The sequence below is a fragment of the Neoarius graeffei genome, chromosome 8 (assembly GCF_027579695.1).
Source record: "Neoarius graeffei isolate fNeoGra1 chromosome 8, fNeoGra1.pri, whole genome shotgun sequence".
Lineage (NCBI taxonomy): Eukaryota > Metazoa > Chordata > Actinopteri > Siluriformes > Ariidae > Neoarius > Neoarius graeffei.
Window position 1 is genome coordinate 73,885,099 of NC_083576.1, and position 15,285 is coordinate 73,900,383.

At 44.5% G+C, this 15,285-nt stretch overlaps 1 protein-coding gene across 1 annotated transcript in view; it reads right to left on the reverse strand.

Moving 5' to 3' along the window:
* Positions 1–416: 416 nt before the first annotated feature.
* Positions 417–15,285, reverse strand: part of gins3 (GINS complex subunit 3) — a 17,374-nt gene continuing 2,505 nt past the window's right edge. Inside the window, exons 2-3 of the mRNA XM_060927038.1 lie at positions 10,519–10,752; positions 417–821 (exon numbers count right to left, since the gene is read on the reverse strand). Of these exons, the coding sequence (XP_060783021.1) occupies positions 591–821; positions 10,519–10,752 (465 nt within the window). The 3' untranslated portion in view covers positions 417–590. The remainder of the gene's footprint in view (positions 822–10,518; positions 10,753–15,285) is intronic.

Sequence of the window (15,285 nt, forward strand, 5' to 3'; positions counted from 1 at the left end):
TTGAAAAATTAAAATATATATACATGTTCTTACCATCAAATACTTTCATTCAATATTTTGTTGCTTTTTTGTATTTTTGGGGGTTTTGTTTTCGAGTAGTTTTTATTTCGTCCTCTGTTGGTTCAGCAACACGCTCCACCATTTTGTTTTTCCTCTACTCACAGTATATAAGCTGGTATCCTAGTAGTAGAGTAGCCAATCAGAGCACACGATTGCTCATATCCAGTGAATGTGGATAGAATAATGAAGTATGTGTGAGGTGTTTAGTTATTCTGGGGCTAATTTGTTTGTTGGTGGTGTATATTTTGTTTTTCTTGGAAGAAGTGAGTGTTCGTTCTCTGCTGATGTCACAGGGTATTATTTCTAGCGCAGTTCCAATGGTGTTTAATAAGACAAAAATTGCACAGTGGACAATATTCAAGTGAGCCATCCTTACAAAACAGTAAAGGCTTACGTTTATTAAAAGTAATTTAAATTTCACAAGTACATTAAAGACAAAATTCCCCTCTCGCACATACACCATTTTCTTTCTCTCTCTCTCTCCCTCCTCACACACACACACAATCTTGCTCTGATCTGTGCTTGATTGCTCAGGACTGCAGGTCAGTGAGCTTCCTTTTTCGGTAGTTAATGACGAGACTGGAGGCTGCGAGCTGTGATGCTTTGCCTCTCTCCCACTGCTGGAAGGCGTTAAGGCCGTTCTGGCCTGAGCGGAACAGCGCCCTCTCCAGGCAGTCAAGCCGCTCCAGAAGCGCAGACGTGTCCTCGTTGTAAGCGTTCTGGGATGAGTCCATAGTGCGGCGGAAACGGCCGATAAACGTCTGGATACAACAGAAAAGAAAAAGAGAGATAGTGTATGAACTTGTGTCTGGTGCTGCATGTCTAGAGTTCAGTGACTGTACTGCTCTAATACACCTGCTTGAAGGTATGTCAGCAGGAAAAAAAAAAAATCACCAAACTGTGCAGGACTCCAGGCATACGATGGATTCTTCTGAGCTACCACTATACCGTATCTCTCTTTACTAAACAAAATAATAGTACAACAAAAGACACTGAATTTGTATATTCCCTTTCAGAGAGAGAAACTTGAGCATACAGACTGACACATAGTGGAATCGATAGACAGACAGACTGATGTTTAGCCAATTCTAAGCAACACTGCAGTGAGACAGCAAACATACAGGAGCTAATATTAAGGTCATGATGTTCTGGGGCTTTAGAGTGACACAACAGAAATGTTTTTGCACCATCATTCGGAGATCGCGAGTTTGAATTCCAATGGTGCCCCGTCATCCATGACCAAGAGCCCAAGAGAACAAAACTGGTTGTTCAGCTTGGGCACCATATTTTTTTCACACCTTCATACTGTCCTGACATTTTACTAGGGTATACAGTATATGACTTTGCATTAAAAACATACCACTGAGCTGCTGTTGATGATGATAGAAGTCATTGTAGCATGTAGTGCTTATGACCTACAGAATAATGAACAGATAGGAAATAAGCACCCTTCTTCCATAGATTCAGCATACCTTGCTGGAGGACCCGAGGACACTGCCAGGCCAAATACCAACACATCAGTGGGCTGAATGGAGATGATGTGCATAGCAGACTGGGAGTTGAATAAAATCATCTCATTCTCATTATCTCTAGCCGCTTTATCCTTCTACAGGGTCGCAGGCAAGCTGGAGCCTATCCCAGCTGACTACGGGCGAAAGGCGGGGTACACCCTGGACAAGTCGCCAGGTCATCACAGGGCTGACACATAGACACAGACAACCATTCACACTCACATTCACACCTATGGTCAATTTAGAGTCACCAGTTAACCTAACCTGCATGTCTTTGGACTGTGGGGGAAACCGGAGCACCCGGAGGAAACCCACGCGGACACGGGGAGAACATGCAAACTCCACACAGAAAGGCCCTCGCCGGCCACGGGGCTCGAACCCGGACCTTCTTGCTGTGAGGCGACAGCGCTAACCACTACACCACCGTGCCGCCCCTGAATAAAATCATGTCACTAATAAACTGCTTTTGTAGTTGAAAGAAGTTTTATGTAGTAATATTTTCACGATTCCATATCTAGTCATGTTTAGCTAACTGATTAGCTCAGAGACCTACAGAGTAGAAAATGGAGCGAAACTAAATAAGCTATGATTCACTGTAAACTCCAGAATCGTCCAAGAGAGTAAATGAGGCGTCCAGTGTGGAAGACGTGCGCTTGGGAAACACAGTTACAACTCCTTGATGAAGAGTTAAAAAGATCGCCCTTTGTTTATTTCAACACCACTATTCCACTTCCTCATTGTCACAGAACACACAATGTGAATCACTTTCTCGGGTGTCAGTTAACCAGTTGCCATCTTTCTCACCAGTAAGCCAGGCTTGTAGTACTCGAGTCTGACTCGTGCCCTAATTTTAAGGACTTGTGACTTGACTTGGTCTTGAGCACCGATGACTCGGACTTGGACTCGTACATTATCTGCATTTGGACTTGTAAATTGGAGACGAGGACTTGGAATCTTTATTTTTTGTAACATGCCATAATAATTTGGCATAAGATATTTATATCTACATTAATTTTTATACTAATTTCGCCCAAGAGATGCACATTCACCTGTTCATATGTCATGTTCAGGCCATTATTAAAAAACGTTCTGTTTCCGGTCCACTGGCCGGGTGAATGCTGTTTGTGCGGTTGAAATTTTTTTTTTTAACGCCAGTTTTTCGGGTTCGTAAATCTAAAATCGAACTTGACATTTACGCATTCCCAGGGCTTTCCACTAAAGCTCATACTAGCCAGCCATGACAAATAAGTAGCCAGCCGGGGGGGGGGACGACGACACAAAATAAACTCCTGTGCACGCAGTTCCCAGGATTAAATGTATTTTCCACAGACCATTTATTTATTCAGTTTACTCAAATACAAAAGTAAAATGGCAGTAAATCTTCTCTCTTTTCTTGCGTATTGCATCATGAGGCGTTCCTGGCTTGTAAATCTCTTATTTTCGGTGCATGACACATTCACGCAGCTGAGCATGCTATGAATTAACAACGACAACGGTCTGCAGTGGTGGCTACACAATTACACACTCAGCGAACATTTCTCCATTTGTGTATGAAAATACACTCCAACCACTCAGTTTGGTTTCATTTACAACCAACGGTGTCTTTTGATGCCAGCACGTAATTGAACGAGAGAAGACTGGTTTACCGGAGACAAAATAAGCATTATCTCTGCTTCTGTTCCCTCCGACAGCCCCGACACACTACTGCCTCCGCTAAGTGCACGCGCACACACACAACGCATGTCGGGGCTGCGGATGAGTTACTCTCCCTTGATCAACGAAGTCGGCGGTGAATTTGTGGTTATTATCGGTACAAACAGCGCGAATCACAACTTAAATGAGTGCGGTTCAGTTTGACATTATTGTCAGTCCGTTAGATAAACATTTAATTTTATTAAAATCGAAAATTAATATTTAGAGCCTGTGGGCTACAAAAATAATAGTCATAGTCATTAAAGTAACCGGCTGGACTTAATTGTGTAGTTGGCTGTATGGCCGGCGCTTATGGAGAGCCCTGCATTCCGCGCAGAATATAGAATTGAACCAGCTCTGCGCATGCGCCGTGCGGCACAAAAAAATGGCAGCCACCATGAAGGAAGGAGATCCAGAGTTTTCAAACATTTGCTTAAGTGTGAAATCGCAAAATGGTATTCTAGCGAACAACAAAATAGTAAAGATTCAGAAAAACAAATCATTCAGTGATCATTTTAATAGTGTAATTTCATCCGAACTGGGCCTAACGGTCGATTTAAACTACAAAAAGTCCGTGTGTCGGATATTTTAAGTACCTTTGTAAAAGTTTTTTAAATGTTGCAGTCAGCATTTAAAATGCCAACTTAGTATTTGTACAAGTTTCAGTTGATTAAACTGTCATATTTTATTAAATGTGTCTGCTTTTGTAATAAAAAAGTACTGAAAGAAAAAGCAAACAGCATTGCCATTTCTTATCCCTCCATAAAAAAAAAAAAATCCCTCCCTCCCGACTGAAATTTTTTTTTGCTCACCCGGTGGACAGGAAACTGATTTTTTTTAAGGATGGCCTCAGGAACAAACTAATGTTTATGGTGTTAAAACGCCTGGAGAGAAGCCCTTAGGATTGTCCGCTTTGCTTATACAGACTTCTTGTGCAGTGGGGGAAAAAATGCACTGCTATGTGTTCCATATGTAGAAGAACTATCGAGGAGACGACGGGGACGACCTCGAACTTCAATCGTCATTTGGTAAGACTCCACCTAGAGAAGGAAGTGGCACGCTATGTTCATTGCTCTGTTGATAGCGGGGCTTGCTTGCTGACTGATGAACTAGCCTCTCTCAGTCACGAATCTCAGTCATCCAGGTACATAGTAATCTGTGGGTGGTAGAAGAGAGCAACTGGACTTGCTTGAAGATTCTTGAAAACGTTTCGCCTCTCATCCTAAAGGCTTCCTCAGTTCTGTCTGACTAATAGGGGGTATCCAGTATTTATCCTCTCATGGATCATCATAGAATCCGAATCAGAATGCTGATGGCTGCATTGTAGGTGGCTGATAAAAGATGTCATAGACACCCACCTCTGTTCAATGATGGTCGTTCCAGGTTGACAGAAATGAACGATCCTCTCTGGCTAAGATGTCTGCCAGTTTTCTGGAAGTCCTCTCATAGGGATCTCATCCCAAAGTGCGTAGAAACATATCTGTGATGAATCTCAGTCATCCAGGTACATAGTAGTCTGTGGTTGGTTGTAGTCAGACAGAACTGAGGAAGCCTTTAGGATGAGAGGCGAAACGTTTTCAAGAATCTTCAAGCAAGTCCAGTTGCTCTCTTCAACCAACCACAGATTACTATGTACCCGGATAACTGAGATTCGTCACAGATAAGCTTTTTTTTATTTGTAGCCTATTAACTAAAACGGGGCAGTCGAGCAGTAACGTTAGTCCAACACATCAGCAGAGACGGTTTCACGTAAAAGGCAGCAACAGCCACCGTCAAATGGTGCGGCTGGAGTCTTGTTCTCTGATTCAACTCGAAATTTTCTTTAATGACTCGGACTTGGACACTGGGGACTCGAGGTTTAGGTGGGGTTTACATTAGACCGCATCAGCGGATCATCAGATTAACGTTTTTAAAACGATTAGTGTGCACACAGCAACACCAATACACGATTTGCGTGCACACAGCAACACCAATACACGGATACGCTCGGCTCCGCAGGCATCCTGCGCTCCAAATCACTCTGCCCTGAACAGCGAGTGCCCTCTGGAAGGTGCGCACTCCGGCCCTGCGCAGCTCACAGAGTGCGCGAGTGTAGTGCACTCGCGCAGTGATTCGGGACTGAGCCGCTGTGTGTGTGATCCCAGCGCATATCACTTACCACTTGCAAGTGGAAGGATGGCAAGCCTAAAGACAATCATAACTACACAATGGGCAGTATTTGCATCAGTATTTGCAGTATTTTCATACTTTTATACTCTTTAATGAAAGGTGATACAAGGCGGAAGTCCGCGCCGTTTTTCAGCAGTCGCGTCACATGACCAACGCCAGCGAATCAGGAAGGTGGATGTCACAGTGACGTTGTCCAATGACGACGCCAGCTAGAGCTCAGCACAGCGTATCCGCGTATTCTCAATGTTTACACAGCACCGGAGCTGACACGATCTGGATTGAATATGTGGACCCTGGCGGATTCCCGTTTCCCGGCGGTTTAATGTAAACGGACAGTGCATACGCGAAGACAACGAGACAGATACGGTCTAATGTAAACTTGGCCTTAGTGACTCGACTACAACACTGCAGTAAGCTAACCTCTGGTAGTGCTCAGCATGCACCACATCACCTCAATACAGCATCTCTGTATCAGTTTAGAAGAAGCAGCAGCCTTCATTGGTTACATGTACACTCAAGCACAGCAAAATTTCTCCTCTGCATTTAACCCATCTGAAGCAGTGAACACGCACGTGAGCAATGAGCATACATGCATACTCGGAGCGGTGGGCAGCTATACTACAGCGAGCAGTTGTCTTGCTCAAGGGCACTTCAGCCATGATACAGAGGGAGGGGAAAGTGCTGCTCATTCACTCAACCCCCCTCACATTTTTCCTGCCAGTCCTGGGAATTGAACTGGCAAACCTCTGGGCCCACAGTTGCATCTCTCAGCTTCAGGCCATGGCTGCCCCAATTTAATAGAAAGAGCAGGGTCTGTATTTTTGACAGAACTGAAAAATCATACCGTTGGGATTTCTAAATACCCCAGTATACCTTGATACCACCCAAGCCTATTTATTGGCCATGCTCTCAAGGAGGGAGGGGTGGCAGAGTCTTTCTACCCTATCGATCACAGTGACACTAGTCAATCATGGGCATTTGTGAACTCATGCAGAAGGATGTCATGTGTGTTGCAGGGCAGCATTTCGAAAAGATGTGGTTGGCTGGTTTCACATGCCTCATTTGTAGCCTTCACACTTCCTGGTTGGTAGCCGTCGTGTGAGAGGCAGAACTGCCTTATGACTAAATTAGGGAGAGAATCAGGGAAGAAAAAAAATAATTGTGGTGTTCTTTATTGTTATGCTTTGGTGTGTATATGAATGTAGCTTTTTTTTTTAATTCAGCTGTGTGTAGGGAGTAGTACAGTAGTGGTCACACACACAAAGCTCAATTTATCACTTCAAGTGCATTTTCGCTGTATGCCACTAAAGCTCCACCTGCGCTAAAGTTCATTAAATAGTTCCTGGTAGAAATACATGTCTGGACATGTGTAGGAGCAATCCTGTGGCAACTGGACTTGTGTTTCAGGGTATTTGCCTCATCTCATCTGTAGCCGCTTTATCCTGTTCTACAGGGTCGCAGGCAAGCTGGAGCCTATCCCAGCTGACTACGGGCGAAAGGCGGGGTACACCCTGGACAAGTCGCCAGGTCATCACAGGGCTGACACATAGACACAGACAACCATTCACACTCACATTCACACCTACGGTCAATTTAGAGCCACCAGTTAACCTAACCTGCATGTCTTTGGACTGTGGGGGAAACCGGAGCACCCGGAGGAAACCCACGCGGACACGGGGAGAACATGCAAACTCCACACAGAAAGGCCCTCGCCAGCCACGAGGCTCGAACCCAGGACCTTCTTGCTGTGAGGCGACAGCGCTAACCACTACACCACCGTGCCACCCAGGGTATATGTTATCATAGTATTTGTTTAATCGAAAATGCTGCTCAAAAAACAAACTACATTACAACATGTAGTGATTAATAGTCACACAGACTCAAAATGGGAATCTGTGGACCAATTCAATAAAGAGTTGTCCTGGGGCACAGCCTACATTCCACTTCATCCTTAAGGCGTTCAGTCGGCTTGAGGTCAGTGCTCAGTGCAGAAGACTGGAGTTCTTCCACCATGTCTTCATGGAGATCGCTTTGTTTGGGCTAAGCCCAAAGTTTGGGCTAAGCCCACTGGTCCTAGGGAAGGGAAATTGTAATGCTACAGCACACAAAGACATTCTATACTGTACAATTGTGTGCTTCCAACTTTGTGGCAACAGTTAGGGGAAGAACCATGTATGGGTGTGATGGTCAGGTGTCCACAAACTTTTGGCCAAATGGTGACCGTTTCACTGCCTGTTTCACACCACTGGATTGGTCTCGAGAAAAATATTCTGGCACTAATAATCCAGACTGTGAATTAAATTATATCGTAGCTCTTGTCAAGTCAAGTTTATTTGTATAGCGCTTTTAACAATAAACATTGTCGCAAAGCAGCTTTACAGAATATGCACGACTTAAAACATGAGCTAATTTTATCCCTAATCTATCCCCAATGAGCAAGCCTGTGGCGACGGTGGCAAGGAAAAACTCCCTCAGACGACATGAGGAAGAAACCTCGAGAGGAACCAGACTCAAAAGGGAACCCATCCTCATTTGGGCAACAACAATAACAGTTTTAACATGAAGTCAGTTTCGTTGATGTTATAAACTCTTCATTGATGGAAACTTGAGTGCAAAACTGTTCATAAGAACTGCAGTCCTAAAGTTAGCAAGTCAACTGTAATTTCCTTCTGCTTAACTCTTGTGGCTGGGAAAATTGTATCCCTACTTGGTACAGTAAAAACGTTCTCAATGGTATAAGTAAAACTTATAATCCTACAAAAACTATTACTTTTAACTCCACCAGGGTTCTCCACTTTTCAAAAATAGAAAGGTGGTGGTGGGAGTTTGGGGGCCAGGGGGATGAAGTCCCCCTGAAGCTGACGGACTTTGGGCTTTTTTGACAGTGAAACTGGCCAATAAATGGATAGGAAATGCTAAATTATTGTTAAAATAATTTTGCAAAAAATTCACACACACACATCTTTGTCAACGTGAGACTCATTTGACATTTCAGTTGAGACTGATGCACATCCCTGAATTAATTATATTTTTTTCTGTGTGTGAAAAATAAATGAACGTCCATGCATAAACAAAATACCCAATTACAATAAATGCATACATTTTTTTACAACACACAATGTTAATTGGGTGAAACCACTCCAATCCATGCACGAGCTGGTGCACGTGCCCGAGACTGGTGCTACAAAGCCACCCCGGCCTCTGTAGTCCGGGTCCTTTGACCCAGGAACCCGGAAGTCCTGCAGTAACCAAACAGTGAAGCAACAGGAAAATGCAGCTCTCGCCTACACAAATCACAGATACGTAAAATAAAAGACCTGAACTAAACTAACGCGTATGTGTTGTTATATGATTACTGTAACTGTGTATGGTCAGAAAACATGATAGATAAGCGTAACCGTTGCACAATAACGCTACAAGCGTGTGCACTACAAAGTTATTTAGCTGCTGGCTAGCTGCAGCTTCCAGCGTTACTGTGTGTCAGTATAGTGTAATGTGGTGCGGTGTAGTGTAACGCAGGGATAGACCTCAATCTGCACAGCTCTGGGTCACAATCTGTATGCAGCCGGCCGGATGTTTTTCTATTGCAATCGCGTGGCCACTTAAGGTAGCCCCGTATGCATTCGTTTAAAGGTCCCATGGCATGAAATTTTCACTTTGAGGTTTTTTAACGTTAAAATGAGTTCCTCTGACCTTCTTAAGTCACCCCAGTGGCTAGAAATTTCATAATGTGTAAACCAAACTATGCCCAACATTTGAGAATGGCGCGTCAAAACGGCGCGTTGATAAGCTCTTCCCTTTACTACGTCAGCAAGGGAGATGATCCCCACGCCCCCCCTCTGGATTCCCACCCACTGTATGGATTGCCCGCCCAGTTGTAGTGAGGAGACAACAACATGGCATCACCTAAGCGAGCGAAACATGGAAATTGCGCTGTACATGGATGTGACAACACAGAAAGGAGTCTGTTTTTACTGCCGACGGGAAAGCCCCTGAAGACACAGTGGCTTAATTTTATTTACTTCAATAATACGCCGTCGAGTCTACCTAAGACGGTGTATGTTTGTCGGAAGCATTTTCCTGATGAATGTTTCCACAACTTGGGATAGTACAGGGCAGGTTTTCCACATCAACTGTCACTGAAGCCCGAGTCCGTACCAAGCATCCCTGCCGCATCAGCCACAAACACCGAACAAGTAAGTGTATAACTGTTAAGTCGTTTTGCCGTGTTTTAAAATCGGTGCCACGTTAGCCTTGCAATGGCTACATTAGCTGTGCAGCTAACCGCTTCCTGCAGTTAGCCAGGTACTCTGCGCTACAAAACCAAAAAGCATGCAGCATGCTCTGTTATAATAGCCAATCAAAACAGTTTTTACAAAGACACCCACATTCTTTTTTTAAGTCACTCGTTCATTTTATTTGTTTGTTTGTTCAGTAAAAACCCAAACATTTGTTGAATTTATTTTATTTCCTCGCGTCGCACCTTAATGACGTCAGCGCGCGGTATTTTTCCCTTCGCGGTTTGGTCCTTCTCTCTCGCCATAGTAAGACACCCACATCCACTTGTTCTGACCCACTGGAGGTAGCGTCACAGTGCTGTTAGCCAATCAGAGGTAACTCGTTTACATGTCATGAATATTAATGATAAGACCCGCCCCCACCCTCTACCCTTCCCCGCCTCCTGCTTCTCATTAGCAAACCGACGCACTGGGAAAAGCGCTGAAATGGGGCTTTCTCCCAGGAGGCTATATCTACGTGCCGAGGGTTCATTTCGAGCTGCGGATATAACATCCGGAAACCTCCACGAGCCCGTTTAAAGCATCAACAAACCACCATGCCATGGGACCTTTAATGGCCTTCTGCATGTTAAATAGTTACAAAATTATAATAAAGCAAATACTTTACGATTTATTTGGTGTATACTGATGAAGTTACGGTTTTGGGGTTTTTTGGCCAAGGGAAGAGTGGCGGGCCAGAATTATAACGTGGCGGTGCGCCACTTTAAAAGCGCCCGTGGAGAACACTGCTCCATGTTTTGAAAAGCTCCCACATCCCATTTCACACTGATTCGCTCCCAAGCTCCCACCTGTAGGATAGACTGCGCGATCTCCAGGTTCTCCACGTTCTCAAAGTGCAGCATTTGAGAGCCCAGGCTGTAGTAATAAGGACCCATCTTGTGAAGATCCACCATGTTTGCGTCAGCACCGAACACAGTCCTCCAACCCTCACGGTAAACTTTAGGCAGGTCCACCGAGATCACATGCCTCTTCCTTTCATACAGACCCTTCGCCAACCACAGAGGCATCTCCATCTTTGTACCCTAAAGCACACAGACAAAAAGATAAGCAGATATATATTAGAGGTGTATCTTGCCATTTGAAACAATATAATCAGAAATCTCTATAAATGATAAAGCTCGTGTTGGGAAGGTACATTTAACACCAATAAGAGCTGTTTTAAATACAGTAGGTACTGTGCAAACAGATTGATTTGGATACGATATGGTGTTACAAAGTGTAACGTAGAGGCGTTTTTCCGACATGGCTGTAGAAACATTAGTGTTTATTACCTCTGCCAACTTTATAGGCCAGAGAAAGCTACATTGTGTGTTTGTAGACCTGGAGAAGGCATACGATAGAGTGCCGAGAGATGAGTTATGGTATTGGATGAGAAAGAGTGGAGTGAATGAGAAGTATATTCGAGAGGTGCAAGACATGTATGAGAACAGTGAAACAGCAGTGAGGTGTGCAGCTGGAATGACTGAATGGTTCAAGGTGAAGGTGGGACTTCATCAAGGATCTGCTTTGAGTCCTTTCTTGTTTGCCATAGCGATGGATAGCTTGATGGATGAAGTGAGGCAAGAGTCACCATGGAACTTGATGTTTGAGGATGATATTGTGATATGTGGTGAAAGTAGAAAGGAGGTTGAGTTGGGTTTGGAGAGATGGAGGTATGCATTGGAACGAAGAGGAATGAAGGTGAGCAGAGGCAAAACAGAATACATGTGCATCAATGAGAATGGGGATAAGAGTGGTGAAGATGCAAGGAATAGACGTAAAGAAAGTTGGTGAATTCAAGTACCTGGGGTCAACTGTGCAGGAAAATGGGGACTGCGATAGTGAGGTGAGAAAGAGAGTGCAGGCAGGGTGGAGCAGTTGGAGAAGGATTTCGGGAGTCATTTGTGATAGGAAAATCCCAGCAAAAGTGAAAAGTAAGATGTATAAGAGTAGTGAGACCAGCTGTGATGTATGGATTGGAGACCGTACCCTTAACGAAGAGACAGGAGGCAAAGTTGGAGGTGGCGGAGTTGAGGATGTTAAGGTTTGCGATAGGAGGTTGGACAGGATAAGGAACGAGCACATCAGAGGGACAGCACATGTGGAGAGCTTGGGAATTAAGCTCAGAGAGATGAGACTGAGGCTACATCCACATGACAACGGCAACGAGATTTTTTAAAAAAAATATCGCGTCCACATGGGCAACGGATCAGTAAAAAAATCAGGTCCATATGGCAACGCAACGCTTGCTGAAAACGATGCAATACACATGCCACACCTCTACGTGCGCTGTAAGACGGTCCCATCAGAGACACCAGAACAATAGAAGAAGTAGACGCATGCGTAGGGGTGGGCGATATATCGAGATTTGCCATATATCGATATGTTTTATGAACACGAAAAAGATTTTGGCATATCGTATATATCGAGATAATGCTCTAAATTAATATGATTTCGCCACTGTGCTCAATTTCCTTCACTGTGCTATGGTGCTGCCCGCCCCGCTTCCTTCTTGCGTTTGTACCCCCTCCCCTCGCGTGTAGGCGGCGTGTTAACTCATTCAACATGGCGGCGCCCACAGAAAGCCCGGAGGCGACAGAACTCGTACCAAAAAAAAGGACAAATGGCTCCATTATATGGAGATATTTTGGTTTTAAACAGTCGGACGAACAACAGAAAGAGGTCTACTGCCGGGAATGCAAGAAATTGGTGGCAACCAAAGCGTCGAGCACCACGAACCTGTTCAACCATTTACAGGTACGCCACAAACTTTTGTACGAGGAGTGTGCCAGGCTGCGGGTCGCGGCCGTCGCGCCCAAACCCACCACCTCTACCAAGACTCCACAGCAGACAACACTCCACACTGCTTTACCCCGGGGTGTACCATACGAAAAAACGAGCGCAAGGTGGGCCAGCATAACGGAATCAGTTGCATTTCACATAGCAAAGGACATGGCACCCATTGCCGTCATTGAGCAACCGGGGTTCATACGGATGCTCAAAACGCTAGACCCGAGATACAGTCTCCTTAGTCGGCACTTTTTTGCAAGACAGGAACTCCCCCGAATGTACACAACACAAAGAGAGTGCCTTGCTGCTGATCTGGCAAAAGTCGTCCACTATGCCCTGACCACAGACATGTGGAGCAGCAGGACGCGTGAGCCATACATGTGTGTGACAATACATTACATCGTCGTCGAGTGGGAGATTAAAAGTGCCTGCCTGCAGACGACCTATTTTCCACAAGACCACACAGGAGAAAACATTGCAGAGGCCCTCGGTGACATGACGACGACATGGATGTTGAATCCAAATCCTGTGGCCATTACCACCGACAACGGATCCAACATTGTCAGTGCCGTACAGACCAAGAAGTGGCTGAGGATGCAGTGTTTTGGGCACAGGCTGCATTTGGCGATCGGTGAGTTTAATCTGTGTGTGTGTCTGTGTTGCCAGTGAGTGAAATATTTGGGTGGTTTGGGTGGAAGGTCTACGTGGCGTTGATTTAATGATGGTAAAGCACACTTGTATTTTAGTGGCTGTAATAAATTATAGTATTTCTAGAAAAACTGTGTTGCAGAGTAATTTAAAATCACAATGTGTTAAATCAAATCACACACACACCTATTAAACTATATTTAAAAACTATTAATTTAATGTGTGCTTTTTCTGTGTTTACAGGCCATGGTATGCAAAACTCCAAGATCAGACGGGCCATTGCAGTTTGCAAGAAAACCGTGGCTGCATTTTCCTACAGCTGGAAACGGAGGAGGGAGCTGGCCGAAGCACAGATTCAAATGAATTTGCCAGCCCACCAGCTCATCACAGAGTCGGCTACGCGGTGGGGTTCTCGTCTCCAAATGGTGGAACGAGTGCTTGAGCAAGAAAGGGCACTCGCCAAAGTCCTCTCTGCAGATAAGAAAACAAGGCAGTTAGTCCTGACCTGGCAAGACATCGAAGTCTTGGAGGCAATCCAGAGAGCACTGAAGCCCCTCCAGGAGTTCACCGACGCGCTGTCTGGGGAGGGGTACGTCACCTTTTCTTACATACGACCCGTGCTGCACCTGTTCAACAGCAAGCTCCTTGCTCCACAAGAAGATGACGGTGAGCTGGCAAACACAATCAGGCACACCATCCTCACTTACTTAAATGACAAATACTCAGAGCCCTCTACCTCTGATTTACTGGACATGGCGTCCTTTATCGGCCCCCGGTTTCGGGGGACATATGTCAGCAGTGGGAAACTGGCTGCATTGAAAGAGAGAGTCATCTACGAAGCTGAGGAATTGCTTGCTGATCAGGGGAGCTCTATTGCAGCTGTGGACCAAGCTGGGCCCCAGTCTGCTGCAGAAGAGAGTGTCGTAGCAGATCCGGCGCCCCCCGTTGCTAAGAAGAGAAAAACCCTAGCCAGCTTCTTTGACCAAGATGCCCCTTTCTCTGCCTTAACACCTCGCGAGTCCATTGAGAATGAGTTGTCAAGCTATTTACAGTCTGTATGTTTGGACAGTGAGGCAGATCCACTACAATGGTGGCGGGAACATGAGGTTGCTTATCCAGCACTGAGCAGCCTAGCAAAAAAGTACCTCTGTGTGCCTGCCACTAGCAGTCCTTCTGAAAGGATCTTCAGCTGCAGTGGAAATATAGTTACTTGTCAGAGGGCTGCACTTAAGCCTGACACAGTAGACAGATTGGTATTCCTTGCTTAAAATCTTCAAATGTAAAAATGTTACACAACAGGTACAGTTTTTGGCTATGTATTTGTTACTGACTACTACAGAGCAATTCCAGCGTTATGGACGTGACACTTGAACTCAAAATGGCAACAAATGACCCAGTGCATGTTTTATTGTCTCCCAGTATTTAAACAGGTGTTGCATATTTTAAGGCTGTACCATACTGGAGAAGTGATAGAACAAGAACAATTCCCATAGTACATCTAGGGCATGCCAGAAAGTGCCAATAAAAGATGCGTTATGGATGTGACAGAAAAAGTATCACTTTTCTTGGGTGAGTGTACATTTTTATCAAACTCTGTGAAATTGTAAACCTAATGTCGAAATGGAGATATCCATTTGATAGAGGGGTCCAAGGTGAATATTAAAAAAATCTTTGTTTAAAATATTTTGTATTTCATGCAGAGTTTCGGAAGGAAAAGTCAGCGTTATGGATGTGACGAAATTCCGTTATGGATGTGACGCGTCTGAAATAGACATGGCATATGTTTAGAAAATCAGCAATTTAACCACCATAACCCTTTGAAAAACTCTCTAAATATCAGCTAAAACTATCAAAGTTCTTAAATAATATTTAGGATGGCTATTGTTTTGCTGTTTTGTGGATTTTAGCATACATTTCTGTGGCTTGTGGCAATAATATAGAATTGTACATGATCAAAGTTGATTTTAGCTTGGGTTTTACATTATAAGAAAGAAAGACTGACAGTGACATATTAGGTTGGTTACAAATTGGTTCAACTTATTCACATCTGTAAAATACAGGCCTAGGTGATATCTCTGGGAGTGGTTTTGATGTATTACATGTTGCTTTATTTTTGCATGGTGAGGTTGACATTTACA